Source organism: Tiliqua scincoides, chromosome 6, assembly GCF_035046505.1.
Source record: "Tiliqua scincoides isolate rTilSci1 chromosome 6, rTilSci1.hap2, whole genome shotgun sequence".
Lineage (NCBI taxonomy): Eukaryota > Metazoa > Chordata > Lepidosauria > Squamata > Scincidae > Tiliqua > Tiliqua scincoides.
In genome coordinates this window covers 19583515-19603729 of record NC_089826.1, presented here as the reverse complement: position 1 = coordinate 19603729, position 20215 = coordinate 19583515, and the positions used below count along the sequence as shown (strand labels likewise).

General features: G+C 45.8%; 1 protein-coding gene across 3 annotated transcripts in view; it reads left to right on the top strand.

Annotated features, from left to right (window-relative positions):
* The window catches only part of EMCN (endomucin), a 57422-nt gene extending 42116 nt beyond the window's left edge, over nucleotides 1-15306 (top strand). For 2 of the 3 annotated variants that reach the window (XM_066631793.1, XM_066631791.1), the window contains exons 9-14: nucleotides 549-644; nucleotides 2721-2745; nucleotides 8165-8226; nucleotides 11088-11166; nucleotides 12839-12912; nucleotides 14936-15306. In XM_066631793.1, coding sequence (XP_066487890.1) covers nucleotides 549-644; nucleotides 2721-2745; nucleotides 8165-8226; nucleotides 11088-11166; nucleotides 12839-12866 — 290 coding nt within the window. In that variant the 3' untranslated portion in view covers nucleotides 12867-12912; nucleotides 14936-15306. The remainder of the gene's footprint in view (nucleotides 1-548; nucleotides 645-2720; nucleotides 2746-8164; nucleotides 8227-11087; nucleotides 11167-12838; nucleotides 12913-14935) is intronic. The other variant, XM_066631794.1, reaches the window with a different exon arrangement.
* Nucleotides 15307-20215: the final 4909 nt, after the last annotated feature.

Here is a 20215-nt window from a genome sequence, read left to right as displayed (position 1 = left end):
TGATTTATTTTTGCCCTGCATTTTGGTCCCGCATCAGAAACCCCAAAGGCTGTTTTCAGCAAAATTAAAGATGTGTATTCATGTATATTGAGGTGTGGGCTTGACTCAGCAAAACCATAAATATATAGGAGGCCTATTTATACACAGAAACACAAACATGTTTCCCCAAATTGGAACTTTCGGTCAATGATCTGTAATGTCATTCTGTATTTATGTGAGGAAGCTGCCTTAAGCCTTGAGATCTGATAGAATCAAGTGTATGGATGCAGGCTTCCCAGGAAAGATACAGGCTTCTCAATTGGGGGAGGAAGCCAGGTTGTCATCTTTCATACAGGCTACAAGTCTGCCACCCAGCGGTTGTACATGGATATGCTGCATATATATAGGAGGCCTAGCAAGTCAGCCAAGATCTTCCACAAGTGATGGGTAAAAAGGATGCCATCGGAGGAGCTGTCGAACAGAACTTGTGGGCATTTTAATGCTTTAGGGAAAAAAGAGTGTACTTGACAACATGGGTGAATCAAAATAATTCTCTCAATTAACTGCAGGTATTATAATGCCAGTCATCATTGCCTTGATAGTAATAACGCTCTCCGTATTCCTTCTCATCACTGTGTACAAAATGTGTTGGAAGACCACTCCAGGTATTTGTCAACTGATAACTACACTTAATTTTTAAATATTAAAAATGGCTTCTAATAATATATGCTGCCATAATTTCAGCTGGAGTATTTGGTGGAGTATTTTGAACCAATTGGGATTTTGAGAACATCTTATTATGTTCAATGTGTCCCATGTTTGAAAGTGTTTTTCTATTTTTCTATTTAAATAGAATAGCATTTTTCTATTTAAATATAGCATTTTTCTATTTAAACATTCTCTAAATCAGCATTTCTCAAACTGTGTGTCGGGACCCACTAGGTGGGTCATTAGTCAATTCAGGCAGGTTGCATAGTACCTAGTTCTGCCACCATTGAAAATACAGCACTGAAAATACAGAGTACAGAGCAGTTGGGCAGAATGGGCTCCCAGTGGGAGAGAGGAATGGTGCTTTGCCCTGAATAGGTGGGAAAATGGAACACTGGAAAGGGGGGAGGGCTGTGTGATTGGAGAAGGATCCGTGTTCTGCTTTGACTTCCAAGCTGGAATGTTTGAAATCCGAGCTATGCAAAATAACAGCATAAGCCTCCTGCCTCCTCCCCACCCACCCCAGAGTCTTGCATCAGCCAAGTTCAGCCGACGCAAGGCTCGGTTCCTCCGTAGGCATGGAGGCTGAATTCAGTCTTCGCAGGCCAGCACACCTCTGCATCCTGGCCTAGCCAATTCACAAGGAGGCACAAACGTGCCTGATGGCACCTTTGCGACCCTCCTGGGCCAGTGAAAGGGCACCTCAGGATTGCGTCGCTAAGTTGATGATGTCACTTCCAGCCATGAATTCACTTCTGGTGGGTCCCGACAGACTGCCATTCTAAAAAGTGGTGGGTCCCGACAGACTGCCATTCTAAAAACATTTATCCTAGTGCTAAAAAGTTTGAGAACCACTGCTCTAAATAGTCTGCTACAAAATCTTACTGATAGATACTCATAGACGTCCCACTTGTAGCTTGCATGGCCATTCAACATTCCTAGTGTGCTTCAGTCTGAAATTTGAGTGCGAGTGTGGAGTAATGGTGAGAGTAATGGTGAGAGTGCTGGACTGCAAGTCCTGGGTACAATTTCTACCTGAGACCTGGAGTAGTCACTATCTCTCAACCTTACTAATTCACATCATAGAGTTGTTGTGGGCCTAAATGGGACACACACAAGCACAGCACAATCCTATGCATGTCTACTCAGAAGTAAGTCCCACGTTGTTCAAGAGGACTTACTCCAAGGAAAGTGTGCATAGGATTGCAGGCTCACACCACCCTAAACTGCATGGGGAAAGTGGTGGGATAACAGTGTCATAAAGACCTTTGCAGATGAGATTTCTAGGAGTGCCCTTGCTTGAAAGTAGACTGCATGTGTGAGCAACCTTTTGCACAACTTAGATAACCCTTAAACCAGTGGTTTTCAAACTGGGGCATTGCGATGCCCCAGCCTGAAAGCACTGGCCTCTTTCCTCTTAACAGGCAGGGGCAGGGGGGAGGCAGGGAGGAGGTAGCAACACAATCCCCAGGATCGCATCACTTATGGAGCTGCAGAGACTGGGATGCATTCATCAGTCCCTGCAGCAGCTGTCCTGGGATGCGGGAGCCCTGCGCAAGCATCTGCAGGGCTCCCCAGCTCATTAGAAGTGAAAGTGCAGCAATTGCGAGCGGCTGCTGCAGGGACTGGTGAGTGCATCCCAGTCCCTGCAGCCCCCTGAGCGACGCGATCCTGGGGATCATGTCGCTGCCTTCCCCCCACTGCCTTCCTCCTGCCTCCACAAGGACTTACAGTGGTGCAAACTCTCCTAGAGAGTTTGAAAACAACTGCCTTAAACCATCAGCTCTAGGTCTTCAGGAAAGAGTGGTCGTTTGGCTCCTTACTGCTCCCCAAACCTCTTTTGTATAATTCAGTCATTGGTGCTGAAATTAGAAAATGCTTACATGACGTGTTTGTCTGCTTCACTGTGTAAAAGACAAAAATCCTCATATGTGGAAAACTAGCAGATCAGGGTAAGTTAGGGCCCTTCTTCCTGACATATTAACTCATCAGTGCTGGGATATCAGAATAATGTGAACTTCCTTATCTTCCAGAGAGACAAGAGAATGGAACAGAACAGTAAGTTATATTTCGTTTTCTTTCTATTCATTCTGCTTCTATATGCAGGCTAAGGGCAGAAGCTTCCTTAGAACATCATTCTCTGCCAGAGCACATGTCTCTCCATACTGCGCCCATTTCTTCTTTTCCTAGTTCTGTGGCCTCATCAGGAGGTTCTTACTATTGATGGATTCGATGTCTGGCCCCTGTGAGGAAGAAGGTTGCTGACATCTGCTCTAAGTGTTCATGAAAAGAGCAATGGCATTTCACCACTGGAAGTAATAGTGCATTCTCTGCATTCCTGACTGAGCGTATCTCAGCCCAGTCCTATATCTTTTCAAAGTTCATAGGGATCCTCCTGTGACAATGATTCTGTGACATTTCACTGTCGACTGTTCATTTCTTTCGATAGACAAATTCCACAACAAGTCAAACTGCTCGACAGCCCAATCCTAACCCTTGCAGGAAAGGGCAGTCCAGCTGGCTTGCCCCTTATCCAGCACAGGGCTGGGGCTGGCTGAAGGAGAACACCCCAGTTCTGCCCTTCCCCCACCCTCCCCAGACCCCCACATCAGCAGTCTGTCGCCGGCACAAACATACCTCTGGCCAGTGTGGATCTGGCACTGTTGTCCTCGCACCATCCTATCCAACTCCCGAGTCATCACAATTATGCTTTACAGCACATTCACAACACTCTTAGGCAGGTGCAGGGGACATGTGCTGGCCTAACCCAAGGTTAGGATTGTGCAGATAGAGACATTGGTATTTCAACAGGGCTTGGTCTAGACCAGTGTTTCTCAAACTGTGGGTCAAGACCCACTAGTGAATTGTGACCTCATTGATGATGGGTCATGAAACTGAAACTGACAAGCTGATAGCAGAGTAGGAAAATGTATTGAGCCTCGTGGAAAATGAGCCGCACACCCATGTTTACTCACAACTAGGCAAATGTGCCTAAGGGCACAATCCTACCCTGCACTGGAACAGAGGCTTGCGCTGTATCCAGGACAGGATAGGGGCCACAAGTGGCTCAGCCAGGGGCAAGGGGATACATTTCCCCTTATACCTGGGAAAGGTGCCCTTTCCCCTATGGGTCTCCTCAGACTTGCACCATTACTTGAGGTGACTCAAGTCCAAGGAGAGCAGAGCGACTTGAAGCTGCTCCTTTCTCCCTGGGAACAGGCGTTGGAATCCAGCATAAGTGCTGGATTCCAGCCCCGCCTCCTGCTCCTCGCCCACCCCCAGGGCCACACACTGCCTGCCCACCCTCTCCACACCCAGGAATCCCTCCCTCCCGCCTCCTCCCTGTTCACCCCAGAAGCCTGCGTCGGCCTCACCGGGTCAACGCAAGCCTCAGAGAGGAAGCTGGCGCAGAGGCTTATGTTACGGCATGTTTGCAACCCTCCTGTGCTGGCACAGGGGACTTGTGCCAGCCCATGGGCGACTCTGGATTGTGCCCTTAGTCTACTTCGGAGGGCAGGCCAAGAAGAAAGCAACACCACTAGAATGTTCCCAATCTGGTGAACACAGGCCCCAAAAAGGCTCAAGAAGGAAGCTCCTCCAAGGTTACTAGGAAAATGTATTGAGCCTTACATGCCTGTTTACTCATGGGTAGACAAATATGCCTCAGCTCCTATCAAAGACAAAGAGGAATGCAAGGCAACCAGGATGGTCCCGATCTGATGAACGTGGAGCTCAATAAACACTCCTTAAGGTGCCCCCCCATAATAAAATGGATAAAAACAGAGGCTTGAACAGATGGTAAGGTGAAACTTTTTTTTTTTAAAGTCTCATGAAGCTAGGTGAGTCCTGACAGAGTGTCATTTTAAAAAAGTGGGTTCTGGTGCTAAAACGTTTGGGAACCACTGGTCTAGACCCTTCCCATTAGTTATTGGTTTGCAGTCCCTTATTAGTTAGTCCACCCAAATATGTGTAGAAGTTCTCATATACCCATTCGTGTGGCGAACAGTCCTCCTAGAACTGTGCATCTGGTCTCCCTGTGGTTGTGAATGTAGGAGAACAATATACAGTTGGCTTCCACTCAGTTGCAAAATTGTACTTCTTCTACCATTGCTACTGGCATCTGTGCTCACCAGTGTCAATTTGCTTGACTTATAGCATTTCGGGACTGGACAGTTGAGAGAATTCATTTCTTTCACCCTTTTAACAGCAGTCTCTTCCTCCCAGAGCTAGGCAATATCTCCCTTTAGCAACTCTCTTCAGTGGATTTAACAGTGTAAATAAATATGACCAGTGGTAATTCAAGCAGTTTACTATTCCCAAATACATACTTGGAGTATTCATGGGTGTTTCTCAATAGCCCACACCTAGTTTAAACTTAGGCCTGTGCTATCCTTGTTTATTTTCTTTTCCCCCAAAATTTAATTTTGTACAAGCATAAGTTGCACTTTTCTTTCATAAGTCATGTGTTGATTCTACTTAGTCAAGACTTCCTTAAAGGTTCTGGCAAATACTGAAATGTCAACCCTAAAAACAATAACCTTGTTCAATCTCCCCTGGCCCTGCTCCTGCCCCCTGCTTATTAGGCCAAAGATAAAGAAGGGTTCCATGTGCGTACAGCAGTATGTGTATACAGCCTATACATGTAATCAGCAAAAGTACACCAATTCAGACCCTGCTATTGCCATTAGATCTGTGAGGAGCCCACATGCAAGTCACTGAGACTCTCCAAAAGCCTCAGGCAGTAATCCTATGCTTGCTAAGCAGTAAAGTCATAAAGAATTTAGCAAATCTGCTTTGGAGCAAACTGACAAGCTATCAGACATGCATCTCATGTCAATGCACGGTTATTCAGACATGTGTCTCCTTAGTAAGTATAGGTAGATAGGCAAGTAGGTATTTATTTGTTTTGAAACATTATATATCCCACATTATTTCATTCTGAAAATGACTCAAAATGGCTAACAACTATGATTAAAAACTCTGCAAGTCAGAACAACAAAATTCACTACACAAAAACGCCTGCAGTAAAACAATACAAAGACATAATCAAGAACAAAACCACATGTCAGTTTCAGAACAATCCAGCTGCAAATCAGATGACTGTAGTTCAAAGCAGGTCGTCCCAAAGGCTTAAAAAAAAGATGGGGGCTGGACCTTATCCTAATGCCTTAAGAAGAGCACGGAAGGCATGTGGCAAATTTCCCTAAGTACATTCCATAGAAATGGTGCCACCATTGAAAAAGCCTTGATCCTAGCCAGACTCAATTGGTGGAGGCACCCGGAAAGAGTTTCATCTGTTAACTGGAGCGCATAAGGTAGAACATACAGATAGGCAGTCCGTAAAATTAACTTGGTGCCAGGTTGTTTGGCAATTTAGAAATTAAAGCTAGCACTCTGAACTGAACCTGGAAATAAACAGGCAAGTGGTTTAACCCCCTGAGGCAGCGCAATCCTAACTTGCACTGGAACAGGCAGGTTGGCAGGCCTGTGCTGTATCCAGTGCAAGTTTCGGACTGGCTTAGGCTCAGCCTGAAGCAAGGAGAAAAAATTCCCTTCCCCTGGGAGAGCTACAGCAGCCCCAATCGGTTTACTCATATCTGTACCACCTAGAGGTAGTGCAGATCCAAGAAGACCCAAGCAGCCTGGAGCTGCTCTGTGCTGCCTGGGAACAGGGCTAGGATCCAGCATAACTGCCAGGTCCTGGTCCCGCCTCCCACTACTGACCCATCCACCCACAGGCCCACCTTCCCCCTGCCCTGACCCACACCCTCCCACACCCTCCCCACACCCCTCCCATATCCCCGTACTGGCCAAGCTTGGCCAGCACACTTAAGAACATAAGAACAGCCCCACTGGATCAGGCCATAGGCCCATCTAGTCCAGCTTCCTGTATCTCACAGCGGCCCACCAAATGCCCCAGGGAGCACACCAGATAACAAGAGACCTCATCCTGGTGCTCTCCCCTACATCTGGCATTCTGACTTAACCCATTCCTAAAATCAGGAGGTTGCGCATACACATCATGGCTTGTACCCCATAATGGATTTTTCCTCCAGAAACTTGTCCAATCCCCTTTTAAAGGCGTCTAGGCTAGACGCCAGCACCACATCCTGTGGCAAGGAGTTCCACAGACCGACCACACGCTGAGTAAAGAAATATTTTCTTTTGTCTGTCCTAACCCGCCCAACACTCAATTTTAGTGGCTGTCCCCTGGTTCTGGTATTATGTGAGAGTGTAAAGAGCATCTCCCTATCCACTCTGTCCATCCCCTGCATAATTTTGTATGTCTCAATCATGTCCCCCCTCAGGCGTCTCTTTTCTAGGCTGAAGAGGCCCAAACGCCGTAGCCTTTCCTCATAAGGAAGGTGCCCCAGCCCCGAAATCATCTTAGTTGCTCTCTTTTGCACCTTTTCCATTTCCACTATGTCTTTTTTGAGATGCGGCGACCAGAACTGGACACAATACTCCAGGTGTGGCCTTACCATAGATTTGTACAACGGCATTATAATACTAGCCATTTTGTTCTCAGTACCCTTCCTAATGATCCCAAGCATAGAATTGGCCTTCTTCACTGCCGCCGAACATTGGGTTGACACTTTCATCGACCTGTCCACCACTACCCCAAGATCTCTCTCCTGATCTGTCACAGACAGCTCAGAACCCATCAGCCTATATCTAAAGTTTTGATTTTTTGCCCCAGTGTGCATGACTTTACACTTACTGACATTGAAGCGCATCTGCCATTTTGCTGCCCATTCTGCCAGTCTGGAGAGATCCTTCTGGAGCTCCTCACAATCACTTCTGGTCTTCACCCCTCGGAAAAGTTTGGTGTCATCTGCAAACTTAGCCACTTCACTGCTCAACCCTGTCTCCAGGTCATTTATGAAGAGGTTGAAAAGCACTGGTCCCAGGACAGATCCTTGGGGCACACCGCTTTTCACCTCTCTCCATTGTGAAAATTACCCATTGACACCCACTCTCTGCTTCCTGGCCTCCAACCAGTTCTCAATCCACGAGAGGACCTGTCCTCTAATTCCCTGACTGTGGAGTTTTCTCAGTAGCCTTTGGTGAGGGACCGTGTCAAATGCCTTCTGAAAGTCCAGATATATAATGTCCACGGGTTCTCCCACATCCACATGCCTTTTGACCTTTTCAAAGAATTCTATAAGGTTCGTGAGGCAAGACTTACCCTTACAGAAGCCATGCTGACTCTCCCTCAGCAAGGTCTGTTCACTTACCTGTCGTTGGTGCAGTGGAGGCTGGATGCAGCCTCCACGGGCCAGTGCACCTCTGGGTGCCGGCCCAGCTGACTTTTAAGGAGGTGCCAACATGCTCTATAGCACATTTGCAACCCTCCCAGGTTGACGCAAGGAACTTGTGCCAGCCCAGGGCGCAGTCAGGACTGCGCCTTTAATCTTCCAGTAATATATTCCTCCTCCTCCATGGTATAACTCTCCATTTTAATATCTCCCTACAGAGCCCCATCGGATAAAGAGAACGTGAAACTTATTTCTGTTAAGACAACTTCTCCGGAGGCTGGTGAGTTGATTGAATTCCTTCATATTTGCCAGTATGTTGGGAGCTAGCAAGATGTGAAGACTGGCTCAGAGGTTTAGGATTAAAGGAAATATCAGCTTTTGCCAGCTTTATTGGGCCTTACAACCCTAAAACACACCTCATGCTCTCCTGGAACTGCACAGTGCAGGGAAGGTCAGTAATGGTGGGCGAGTTGACTTTCAGAGGAACTTGTCCACCACAACTGATCTTCTCATTGAGAAGCTCCAGATAAGTTTCCAGGATTCAGTGAAACACAGTCTGGAAGCTTCTGCTATTGAGGTATTAGTGTGTTTCTGTTAGACTTAGTTCTTTCTGACTTTGAAGCAACAGAAAATATTGTTAGCAAACAGATTATTATTTTTTTAAGAGAATAGGAAAGAGAATTTCTAATGTCCTTGGGTGCTTTTGAGGCTGCAATCTGATCCATACTTTCCAAGGTGTAAGGCCCATTGAATTCACTAGAGCTTGCTTCTGAGTAGACATGCAGAGAATTGTGCTGTAAAGCTCCCATTCAGCCTACAAGTCCTTCTTTTGAAGAATAAACATTCAATAAACACTTTCCTGAATAGCGTTGCCTCTGTATTGCATTTGGAAGACATCTGAGTCATAACCACTTGAGGAACATTATTTTTTTTCTTTCCTCTTGCACTCCAGTTAATTTGATTCATACTTAATATACTTTTGCAGTTGAATTCCAAAGTTTAATACATTTCCACCTCACACACATTTCCATAAGTATAAAATCCAATTTTGCCTTTCAGGTGTTGTGAAATATCCAATTTTTCGGTAAAAGGGCCTAAACTTAAAGGTTCTGCTGCCTCCAAATCATCTTGGGATATTTTTCCGCATACTCATATAATCACATTCACCTTGATCTCTGCCTTCTTCAGGAAATGAGGCTACCAAGTCTGGAAACAGAATTCAGGGAATAGCAGTTCATAATAGCAGGAATGCAAAGAAAGATTGGAACATCCTGCAGAATTATTTTCTTTCTCCATTAAAATATTTATATCCTGCCTTTTCATCCTAAAATAGGTTTCTCAAGGTAGATAAAAACCACCTTAAACCAATTCTCAAGAAAACATAAACCATATAAACTTAGCAAAAACAAAAACAAAAACAGCAGTATAAGCATTCCAAGTACTATGTTATACAAGTGCACCTACTTAAATGCACACATACAAAATGCTGGAATTTGCTAATGTTGAGGGACACACAGAATGGAAGTCAAATGGATCTTCTATGTCAGCAGGTTCCACAGCCTGAGCACAATCACCTAGAGTGCCCTGCCCTGTATATCCACCAGCTGCACTTCCAAAGACCTTGGCACATGGAGCATTGACTCCTCTGAAGTGGGCAGGTACATGCATATTGGCAGATAAGTTCTCTGTTATTGCCAAGTGCCCATAAGTGTTCCCCGCCACATAGAGGGAAGCCTAATAAAGGCTTCAGGTGGATGACTAGGGACATGGTGTGTGTGTGTGTTGGGGGGGCGGGGGAGCTAGACACCCTCCCTCTATGCCATCGCCCTTATCCAAATCAGTGGGTCCTGTGGCTGCTTTTGGAAAAAGAAGATGATGTTGGGTGTTCCTCACATGGATTCCCATATCACGTTGATCGTTGCATTTAACTAGCCCTATGCAGATGTTATTTGAGCATATATAGGCACATTTGAGAAAGGCAGTGAGAGCATGCTGGCAAGGCCTATCCCCATGCCAACAAGCTCCCTCCAACGTGATCCTTTAGCCCTGTGCACAAGCCCAATGAGTGCAGTGGAGTGGCTAAGGGGGAGCAGGGGGGAGCAGTTGCACTGGGCAGCAAGCGTTAAGGGGGCAACAAGCTGGTAATTTAATGCAGAATGCAATGAAACAAACTGCATTGGAATACCTGTATTCTATCAAAAGTTATGGCCAATTAACCAGAAAATGAAAACACAACTGCCTTATGGAACAAAAAGTGGATTTCTTCAATTCAAAACTGACCTATGAGACTGATGACACAATCCTATCTTGCACTGGAACAGGCAAGCAAGGAGGCTTTTGCTGTATCCAGTGCGAGATAAGGTTGCAAAGTGGCTCAGCCAAATGTAAGGGGAAACTCTTCCCCTTACCCTTTGCATAAGCCACTGCAGCCCCTATGGGTCTTCTCAGGAATAACCATCCCTCATCACTCCAGCACAGTGTTTCTAACCAATAAGGGGCACACTTTTTATTTATTTACTTAATTAAATTTGATTTTGTCGTGGGGAGGCTACAAAATCTTCTTTGACAATAGGTAGCGGATACATGCCTTAACTATGCCACTGACTTGGGGGAGAGCAAGTGGGTGGCAAGCTGCTGGGGGGAAGAGGTGGGGTTTCCACCTATTCTCACTTTTCAAAAAGCCTGGGCATGACGTCACTTCCGGTTGTAACATCACTTCCGGGGCATCATTTTGAGGTTGGCACCGGGCTACATGATAATTAGCTACACCACTGCGTGAGTGCAATGTTTGACTGCAGCAACAAACAGTATGTAGGGAGAGATCTGTCCCTGGATTGAAGGCTGCTGGGTATGCCTTTGCTTCTCCCCCCACACCTGCTGAAATAACATCTGCACAGGGCTTGTGATTAAGAGTTGCCTCCTCACTGACTCAGTGAGTCGCTATTTGGAAAAGCAGAGCCAAAGGAGCAGGTTAAGTAACCAAACACTGTTTGCTCGGAGAATAGGTGGCACCAGGTACTGACGATGCTTTCATCTTCTAGTATATTTCTACTTTGGTGAGATTTTCTGTTATGTTCCATATCTCAGATCTATTTTCACCTTTTGCTATTCCCCATTAATCTTTATTTTCTTCTGGGCTAGGCATGTCCCGTTTCCTGGCCCTTCCCTCATATGACTTGCCTTTAGACATTCCATTCCCCTTGGAGCCCTCCAAACCAATGTGAGTACTCTCATTGGTGACAAGATTATACAAGCTCTTAACCATGTACGTTGAACTTCCACTGAAACATGTTCTGTTGGGTAGAAGGTACCTCCAGTAGACATACCCCCAATATCCTTTGATCTGATTTAGGAATTTACTTCCTGCTTTTTTGTAAATGCCTCAAGGCAACCAACAACATCAGTTAGAACCAGAACAAGAATGAAGTATAATAATTAGAGACAAATGCAGCAGATAAAAATTAATAATGGTAGCAAGTTGATGAGACAAAAAACAAACAAAAACCTTTAAGGCTCTGATACACACTTTCCTGGGAGTAAGCCCCATTGAACACAATGGAACTTACATCTGAGTAGACATGAATAGGATTGCACTGTAAAACATCCAATTAAAAGGGGACCCAGTTATCCTAAAAGGGAATCCAGTGTTACTCAAAGCTCGAGAGAACAGGATGAACTTGCCTGATGCCTAATAGGTCCTTGCAAATGTACCAGGCAAATTGTAAAAGGTGCTTACAAATGTACCAAGAGAGAGTGTCACAATTTGGATACCACCACCAAAATGGCCCACACTGTCTCCTTACCTTAGCAAGGGGCACGAGAAGCAAGAGAAGAGCCTCTGATGAAGATCATAAATGGAGGGCTAGCTAGTGGGGGAGGAGGCAGTTGTTAAGATACCCCAGTCCCTAAACTCTATTTAGGGTTTTCAAGGTCAAAACCAGCATCTTGAACTGGGTCCCAAAACCAGGCTCATTGCCAGGGCTTTGAATACTGGTGTAATATGCCCACAGCGCTCAGTCCTACTTAGAAGCCTGGCTACTGCATTTTAAGCCAGCAGTAGTTTTCAGGCTGCCTTCAAGGACAGACCCATGTACAACATATTACAGTAATCTAGGCTGCAATCCTATACACATTCACCTGGGGGTAAGTCCCACTGAACATAATGGGACTTTGTATTGGCAACCTTCAGTCTCGAAAGACTATGGTATCGCGCTCTGAATGGTGGTTCTGGCACAGCGTCTAGTGTGGCTGAAAAGGCCAATCCGGGAGTGACAATCCCTTCCACACCGGGAGCAAGTGCAGTCTGTCCCTGGGACTAACTTCTGAATAATGGGACTTCTGAATAATGGGACTTCTGAATAATAACTTCTGAATAATGGGACTAACTTCTGAATAAACACACATAGGATTGAACTAGTAGCCTGGTTGTTACTCCAGCCAGGAAGGCTGTGGCCAATTCAGCTCTCTCCCAAGTGGGAATGCAACTGGCACTGTGAGTTACTGATCTTGCTTGGCATTGGACAATAGTGCTAGTTCAAGTGGCATCCCCAACTGCAACACCTGGCCCTTAAGGGAGGATGCAACTCCATCCAGAATAGGCTGAATACTACTTCCCCAGATTGATAATTCAGCAATACCACCTTGGTCTTGTTTGGGCTGAACTTTGGTTTGCTAACTCTTTTTGAAGTATTGCATCTCAACTAATTTCTCAGGATGTGCCTGTGTGCTAGACAGACATAATGCTGCAATAATATTTGGCTTGAACTTTTCTGGATGTATGTTATTTCTATGACTCACTTCTGCTGATTGCAGTGGCCTATAGCTAATACAATAAACTCTGATGTGATTGTGTTTCTGTGTCTAATTAATTACACACATCTTCTGTTTCTTAGGAGAGCACTCATCTCAGGGGAAGAATAAAACTCGACAACATGATGGTTCCTCTTTGCAGCTGGGCAGCAAATGTGTATGTTTGCTAAATGTTGAGTGCATGTCACTGAGGGCGCAATCCTAAAGCACCCTTGGGCCGGGACAAATCCCTTGTACCAGCCCAGGAGGATCACAAATGTGCTATAAAGCACATTTGCACCTCCTCAGGAGCAAGCAGTGCCAGCGCATGGAGGTGCGCTGGAGCACAGAGGCTGCATCCAGGCTCCATGGCAGCTTGCCCCAAGTAGGTTGCATCAGCCAAGCTCGGCCAACACAGGAGTCTGGGGAGGGCAGGAGGGAGGTGGGAGGGAGGCGTTCCGGGGTGGGGGGAGGGAGGGCAAAGGGCAGCCCCAGGGGCTGGCAGGCAGGTGGGGAGCGGGAGGTGGGACTGGGACCCAGCAGTTATGCCCCTGTCCCTGCCCCAGGTTTGCCACTGGGAGGTGGCAGCAGAGCTCTCAGTAAGGGGCGGGTCAGGCTTTGGCCCACCATGCTTCCCACTCCTTGCCACCATCTAGTTGCTTTCTTGAGCAGTCAGGTGTGGGCAAACAGGTGGTGTCAGGTGATAGAAGCAGTTTCCCCACCACCACTCCTTCATCCAGTGGCACTGGAGACAGAGGTGGAATGTTACCAACCTGATCCTCTTCACATTACTGTAAGAGTGAGGAGAAAGAGGATCAGAGAGCCAACTGAAGCAGCAGGGTGGGTTGCAGGCCAGAACTACTGCTCCCAACTCTTCATTTAACACAAGCCTTTCAGTCAGCATCCTGGGCAAGTTGACCCTCACTCTTCGGTTCTCCTGGGGTGATACAGCCCGGAAGATGTCAAGTAAGCAGCTATAGCGAGTTCTGCCCCATCGCGTGGGTACACTAGGCCCTGTGAGCTGGTGTCTCACTTTCCTCTCCGCTGCTCTGCAGACTGTGTGACCGGGCGCCTGCCCGGCGCTAACCCAGCGCCGGCCAGAGTTGGGCTAGCACAGGTGCTCAGTTGGCATTAGAGCTCGCAAACGTGCCTTACGGCATGTTTACGACAGTGCGGGCTGGCAGTAAGCTGACATGTCAAGCTCAGGATTGGGCTCTTCGTGGCATCACTAGGGTTTGCGTGACCCAATGCGGAAGGCCAGCTCATCAGCCCTATGATGGAGCTCCTCCCATGCACTGGGTGGGGCAATGCCCCAGGCAGTGAGCGCAATGATATATGATTGCCTCGCCCCCCGCTAGTTTTTTGGCTATAACTTTTGATAGAACAGGGCATTGTTTCTCAAACTCTTTGTGGGGGAGGGGCTAGGGCAGCGACACGATTCCCAGGATTGCATCCGTATGGGGGGGTGAGAGGGGATGCCTTTCACTTAAGCTATGAAGGTAGGGCTGCAGCAGGCTGCAGGAGGTGCGGGGAGCCTTGCACAGCCCTCCACAGTGCTCCCCGAGGCTTGGAACGTTCAGTAATAGCAGATGCTAAGCACCTCCTGCAAAACGGAAGTGCTTCAGAAGTTCCAAGCCTCGGGGAGCGCTGCAGAGGGCTCCACGGGGCTTCCCACACCTCCTGCAGCATGCTGCATCCCTGTCTTCATAACGTAAGTAAAAAGCACCCCGTCACCCTTCCATATGGATGCAATCCTGAGAATCGCTTCCCTGCCTCTCCCCTTCCCTTGCCCCTTTAAAGGGACGGGGAACCTTTACAAGAACTGGTGGGTCACCACTGGAATAGAGATATTTCAATGCAGATGGTTTCATTGCATTATGCATGAAATTGTGCATTGATTTATATAGAACATGGTGGTGGTATTCTAAAATACCAAAATTTTAAAAGTATTGGTGTATAGTGGTGTCACTCCCCCGGTGCACTCCCCCTGGTGTCCCCCCCCGTTACAACGCCACTGGCTGGACTATATGGGCCTTGGATCTGATCCAGTGGGGCTTTTCTTTTGACTCACAGTCTGTCTGCTCTGATCCATGCGGCAAATGCTCCTACACCGCTCATTTTATATTGGCACCCTAAAGTTATAAGGTTTACTTTCATACAACCAAAAGAGAAAAATGACTTGAAATCTTGTTTCATTTCAGATGTAAAGGAGCCCTAGTTCATGATTTCCTGCTAGAACCACTCACCAAAGCAGTCAGGCCATTGGAGCAATATGGATCCTTCAGACATACAACAGGACATTTCCGTTTCCATAAAGTTTGCCTCTTTTTTTCCTTCTGTACCTGCCTCTTGTACTTTTGCTTAGGGGCCACATATCTGGTGTATAGTACCTATTTATTATTTTCCACATATGTAAAAGCAAGGAAATGATTACATCTTGCAAGTAATGTAAAAATACATTTGATATTTGATTCATGGTGATGGTTTTGTACAGAAAAAAACATTTCTTCCTGGAAGAAAGAAAAGCATTAATCTGCCTTCTTATGCTTTCAATAAAGAGCTTTGTACCACAGGCTGAAAATATTGTGCGAGACACGCGGGCCCACACATTATGGATTGGATAGCATTTGGAGTGATGCTCCTGCAATTTGTGTGAGAGAAAGTCAACTTCTGCAACCCAGTTTACCAAAGTTCTGAAGTGCTGTGAACTGCCTCCACTGAAAGCCAAGGGATCCTCACAGCAACATGGAATGCAGTGAGGGGGATGGGCATGCAGGAGGATGGGATATAACAACATGAGCCTCTACTCATGGTTCCCTTCCTGGCTGCCTGTAATTTCCCCACCCTTTGCAGCTTTCTGCAGCCTTCTTGCACCACATGCTATTGCAAAGGGTCCCCCAGTCTTTAGCAGAGGCTTCAACAGGGAGCGGCGGAGTGAGGAAGATGGCTTTCACTTGAGCACGTTGGGGACAGATGCTACACTATGTGCATCGTTCCATGATTTTGCTCCTCCAAACATTCTTTTTTTTTTTTTACACAATGCAACTGCTGAAGCTCCAGTTTCATCCTGGCATGGGCAGGGGAGGAGTTTCTTAGTGCTTTCCCTTCAAGCTGCTATTCTGATGCACCCCCGCCCCATTGTGCTTATTGCCTTACAGGTAAGAAATATATGGACATCTGACTCCCTATGAGAGCAAAAGCAGATTTGGGGACATTTTCATTGGAAAGGGGAGAAAGCGTTATGAATTCCATCTCCCTCCCTCACTTCAACTTCCACTTAAGATTGAAGTCTCAGTGGTTGCAGGTTTTTTTTTAAAAAGGCTGAAAAGAAATTACAGAATGATATTGCTGACAGAAGACCATCCCGTTCACATGCAGAAGACTCCAGGTTCACACCAAGGAATCTCCAGGTAGGGTTGGGGAAACCCTTCTCCAAAGTCCTGAAGAAATGCTGCCTCTGAGGTGATGAGTGGTCTAGATGTACAAATGGCCAGACTTGGTATAAGGCAGCTTCACAGGGAACACATTCTACCCTTGGGCTTCTGTGATTGTATTGAGCAAATATAGAATTTGCTAGTGGCTATGTAATGCAGCATCCTGAAAATCTTTGTGTGTGTGTGTGTGTGTGTGTGTGTGTGTGTGTGTGCGCTTTTTTCAAACTAGCCCTTATTAATAATAGTATTTTATTAACAATATTTATATACCACTTTTCAACCAAGTGGTGGTATGGTAAATTTAAAGTTAAAAAAGAATTGAGCAATGCCTGATGAAGTCTTAGAAGACATGTGAAAGCTGAGCTGCAGTAGCATCACTAGGGTTCTCATCATCCCATGCCAGAGGACAGCACATCTCCCCCATAATGGACCTCCCCAGTGCAGTGCACAGGGCAACGCCCTGGGTAGTGGGTGTGGTGATGCACTACTTCCCTGCCCCGCTGGTTTTTCAGCTATAACTTTTGATAGAATAGAGATATTTCAACACAGCTTGTTTCATTGCATTGCACTGCATGACATTTCACATTGAATGATATGTAACATGATGGTATTATTCGAAAATACCAAGATTTAAAAAAGTTAGGCCTGTAGTGGTGTCACCTCCCTGTGTGTGTCACACCCCTCTAGCGACACCACTGTAGCTGGAGATGTTTCTGAAATTCTCTTATTTCAATCCCCCCCCCCCCCATATTTAGGAGTTCCAGCTTATCAGGCCAGAATTCATAAAACACTTCAACAACAAAAAGTGATCTTCTCATGATTGCATCAAAATTCTTTTTGTGTGATATTTTGCCAGTGGGCAGAACTGCATGTATGCATAGTAAAACTGCACAAAAAAATTGCTGTAATCATACAGTCACTTCAAGATTGTTTTTTATTATTATTGTTTTATCAATGCACACATTATTGCAGTATTGGCAACCTTCAGTCTAGAAAGACTATGGTTTCGCGCTCTGAAAGGTGGTTCTGGCACAGCGTCTAGTGTGGCTGAAAAGGCCAATCCGGGAGTGACAATCCCTTCCACACCGGGAGCAAGTGCAGTCTGTCCCTGGGCTGTCTCCCTGGCTATGGGCCTTCCTTCTTTGCCTCTTTGCCTCAGACTGTTGGCTAAGTGTCTCTTCAAACTGGGAAAGGCCTTGCTGCACAGCCTGCCTCCAAGTAGGCCGCTCAGAGGCCAGGGTTTCCCACTTGTTGAGGTCCATTCCTAAGGCCTTCAGATTCCTCTTGCAGATGTCCTTGTATCGCAGCTGTGGTCTACCTGTAGGGCGCTTTCCTTGCACGAGTTCTCCATAGAAGAGATCCAGCCATCATCCATTCTCACGACATGACCGAGCCAACGCAGGCGTCTGTTTCAGCAGTGCATACATGCTAGGGATTCCAGCACGTTCCAGGACACATGCTCACAGGTAACATATCTAGGAAAAACAGTGCAAATAAAGTGAAGAATCTGAAAGCTGTGGCAAATGGTACATGCTCCAATTTTGGAATTAATGCTAGAAATTCTACTTAAACTGAACTCAGGATGAGTGTATAGAATGAACCAGAAGAACAAGAAAGAACTGGGGAAATAGTCTCATCTCTTAACTTAGTAGGAATTCCAGTAACTCAATGTTTATACCCTTTCTTATTCCTCTCTATGGCTGGCAGAAGCAAAATGAATTATGCCAAATAACAAAATATTGGCAATTTTTGAAAACTTGTGAAACTAACAGATCAGTCTTAACTTGCGCTGGAATGGGGAGGCCGGCTGGCCTGCCCCATATCCAAAGCAAGATTGTAGCTCAGCCGCAACGCAAAAGTAGCTCAGAACAGGGAAAAGGGAATTGCTTCCCCTTACCCCAGGTAAAGCAGCAGCAGCCCCAATAGGTCTACTCAGATCTGCACCACCTAAAGAGGCGGCAAAATCTGAGCAGTGGCATAGCTAATGATCATGTAGCCCGGTACCAAGATCAAAATGTTGCCCCGGAAGTGATGTCACAACAGGAAGTAACATCACACTCGGGCTTTTTAAAAAGTGAAAATTGGGAGGAACCCACCTCCCCCAGCAGCTTGCTACCCACTTGTTCTGCTGCCTCCCCTCAGTCAGTGGCATAGCTAAGGCATCTATCTGCTACCTTGGATCAAAGAAAATTTGTAGCCCCCACATGAAAAGAAATCTAATTTAATTAAGTAAATAAATAAAAAGTGTGCCCCTTATTGGCTAGAGACACCATGCTGGGGTAAAGAGAGACGTTTATTCTCCCCCTGCTAAATATAAGAGGAGCATCACTTGAAAAAGTGCCTTTTTACCCAGTTAGCAGGGGTAACTGTATTATGATTGGTTCCATGCTGTATCATGATAACATGTCATTGAAACATGTCAATAACATAATAACATGTCATTGCCTCTCAGACCTATCAGTTGCATAGGTCAGTTTTGAGTTAAGAAAATCCACTTTTGGTTCCATAAGGCAGTTGTATTTTCATTTTATGGTTAATTGGCCATAACTTTTGATAGTATAAAGATATTCCAATGCAGTTTACTTCATTGCATTCCGCATTAAATTAGCTTTCCAATGATATATAACATGATGGTATTATTCATACATACCAAGATTTTCACAATTTTGGTCACAAGCATCAACTTCAGCTTGTTGCCCCCCTAAAGCTTATGCCCCAATGCAACGGCTACCCCCTGCACCCCTTTAGCTACGCCACTGGATCTGAGCAAACTGATGGGCTGATCACACTTTTGTGACAGTGATGGGCTGGTGCAGGGGACTTGCGCCATCCCATCACCTCCTCAGGATTGTGCCCTAAGAAGCCAAACCTATCTTTCCAGCATTGATGCAGCCATGCCAATGGGGCTTGCACTGCATCCTGCAGTGGGTGGGGGGGGCAGTCACAGAGACCACAGAGACCAAATGTAAGGAAACATTTATTCCCTTACATTGGGACTGCATTGCAGCTGCAGCAGCACTGGAAAGTTGAATAGGATTGGGCCCTTATTCATTTATAGGATTTAGGTTATTTTGGCACCAAATTCAGCTTTTGTTGGGGGCTAGTAGTGCTGGTTCTTGCACAGTCCTAATCCTTCAAATATCAGAAAAGTTTCCACTATTGCAAGCAGTTCCCAAGTTTTTCTGAGTGTACTGATTCCAATTCCTCGTTTCGGTAACTGGGTTTTGGCATTTTTTTGAAGTAGTGAAAGGTTAAGGGGGATATAGCTGGGATCTATCGTCACAGAAGAGACATTTTAAATCAAAGGGGAGGACTGGGGGTTGCTATCTGTTAAATTTAGGCCAAGGGAATTGCAAAAGTTGACTGTGTACCCATAAACCTGGGATGTTCATTATTCAGAGGATCCATTTCAGCTGACATCTAATAGGCTCAATTGACGCAATCCTTGTTGAGGTGACAATGTCCCCCAAAAGATTATTTTTATCCTTATTTTCATTTGGTAAACTTATCACTACAGGAAAAAGAAAGGTGAAATGTCACCTCTTAGGGTGGCTTTTCCACTTTCCAAACCTGAGAATCGGTTTTTGACATTTCATTTCAATGGGTCTGGTCAGAGGCAGTAAGGTCAACCCTGATGTTTAATAACTAGGATGAAAAATACATCTCACCCTTTTGCTATGAAATTTCTGTCTAAAACTTGTCTCCCAGTTCTAAGCTTCTGGGATTCCAATAAACCGTATTTATTTCATTTCACTAGCAGTGGTTGTTACATGGTGTGAGGCAGAAACCAAGTGAAGATTCTGAGTAGTTTAAGTTGTTGAACTAAAAGAGTCTGCAGAGAAAATAAAAGATGGAGAGATTCTAGTGGTGTTGTTTCACTATTGAATTGCATGCAATCAAGGTCAAATCACATGTTAAGTTATGCAGACCTTAACACTAATGTTTTTGGCTGGAATAGCATTGAAGAGAAAGGGGAACTTTAACATCATCCCTGCATAGTGGTCATGATGCAGACTGCCCCTATCCCCCACTGCTTTTGACCAAGGA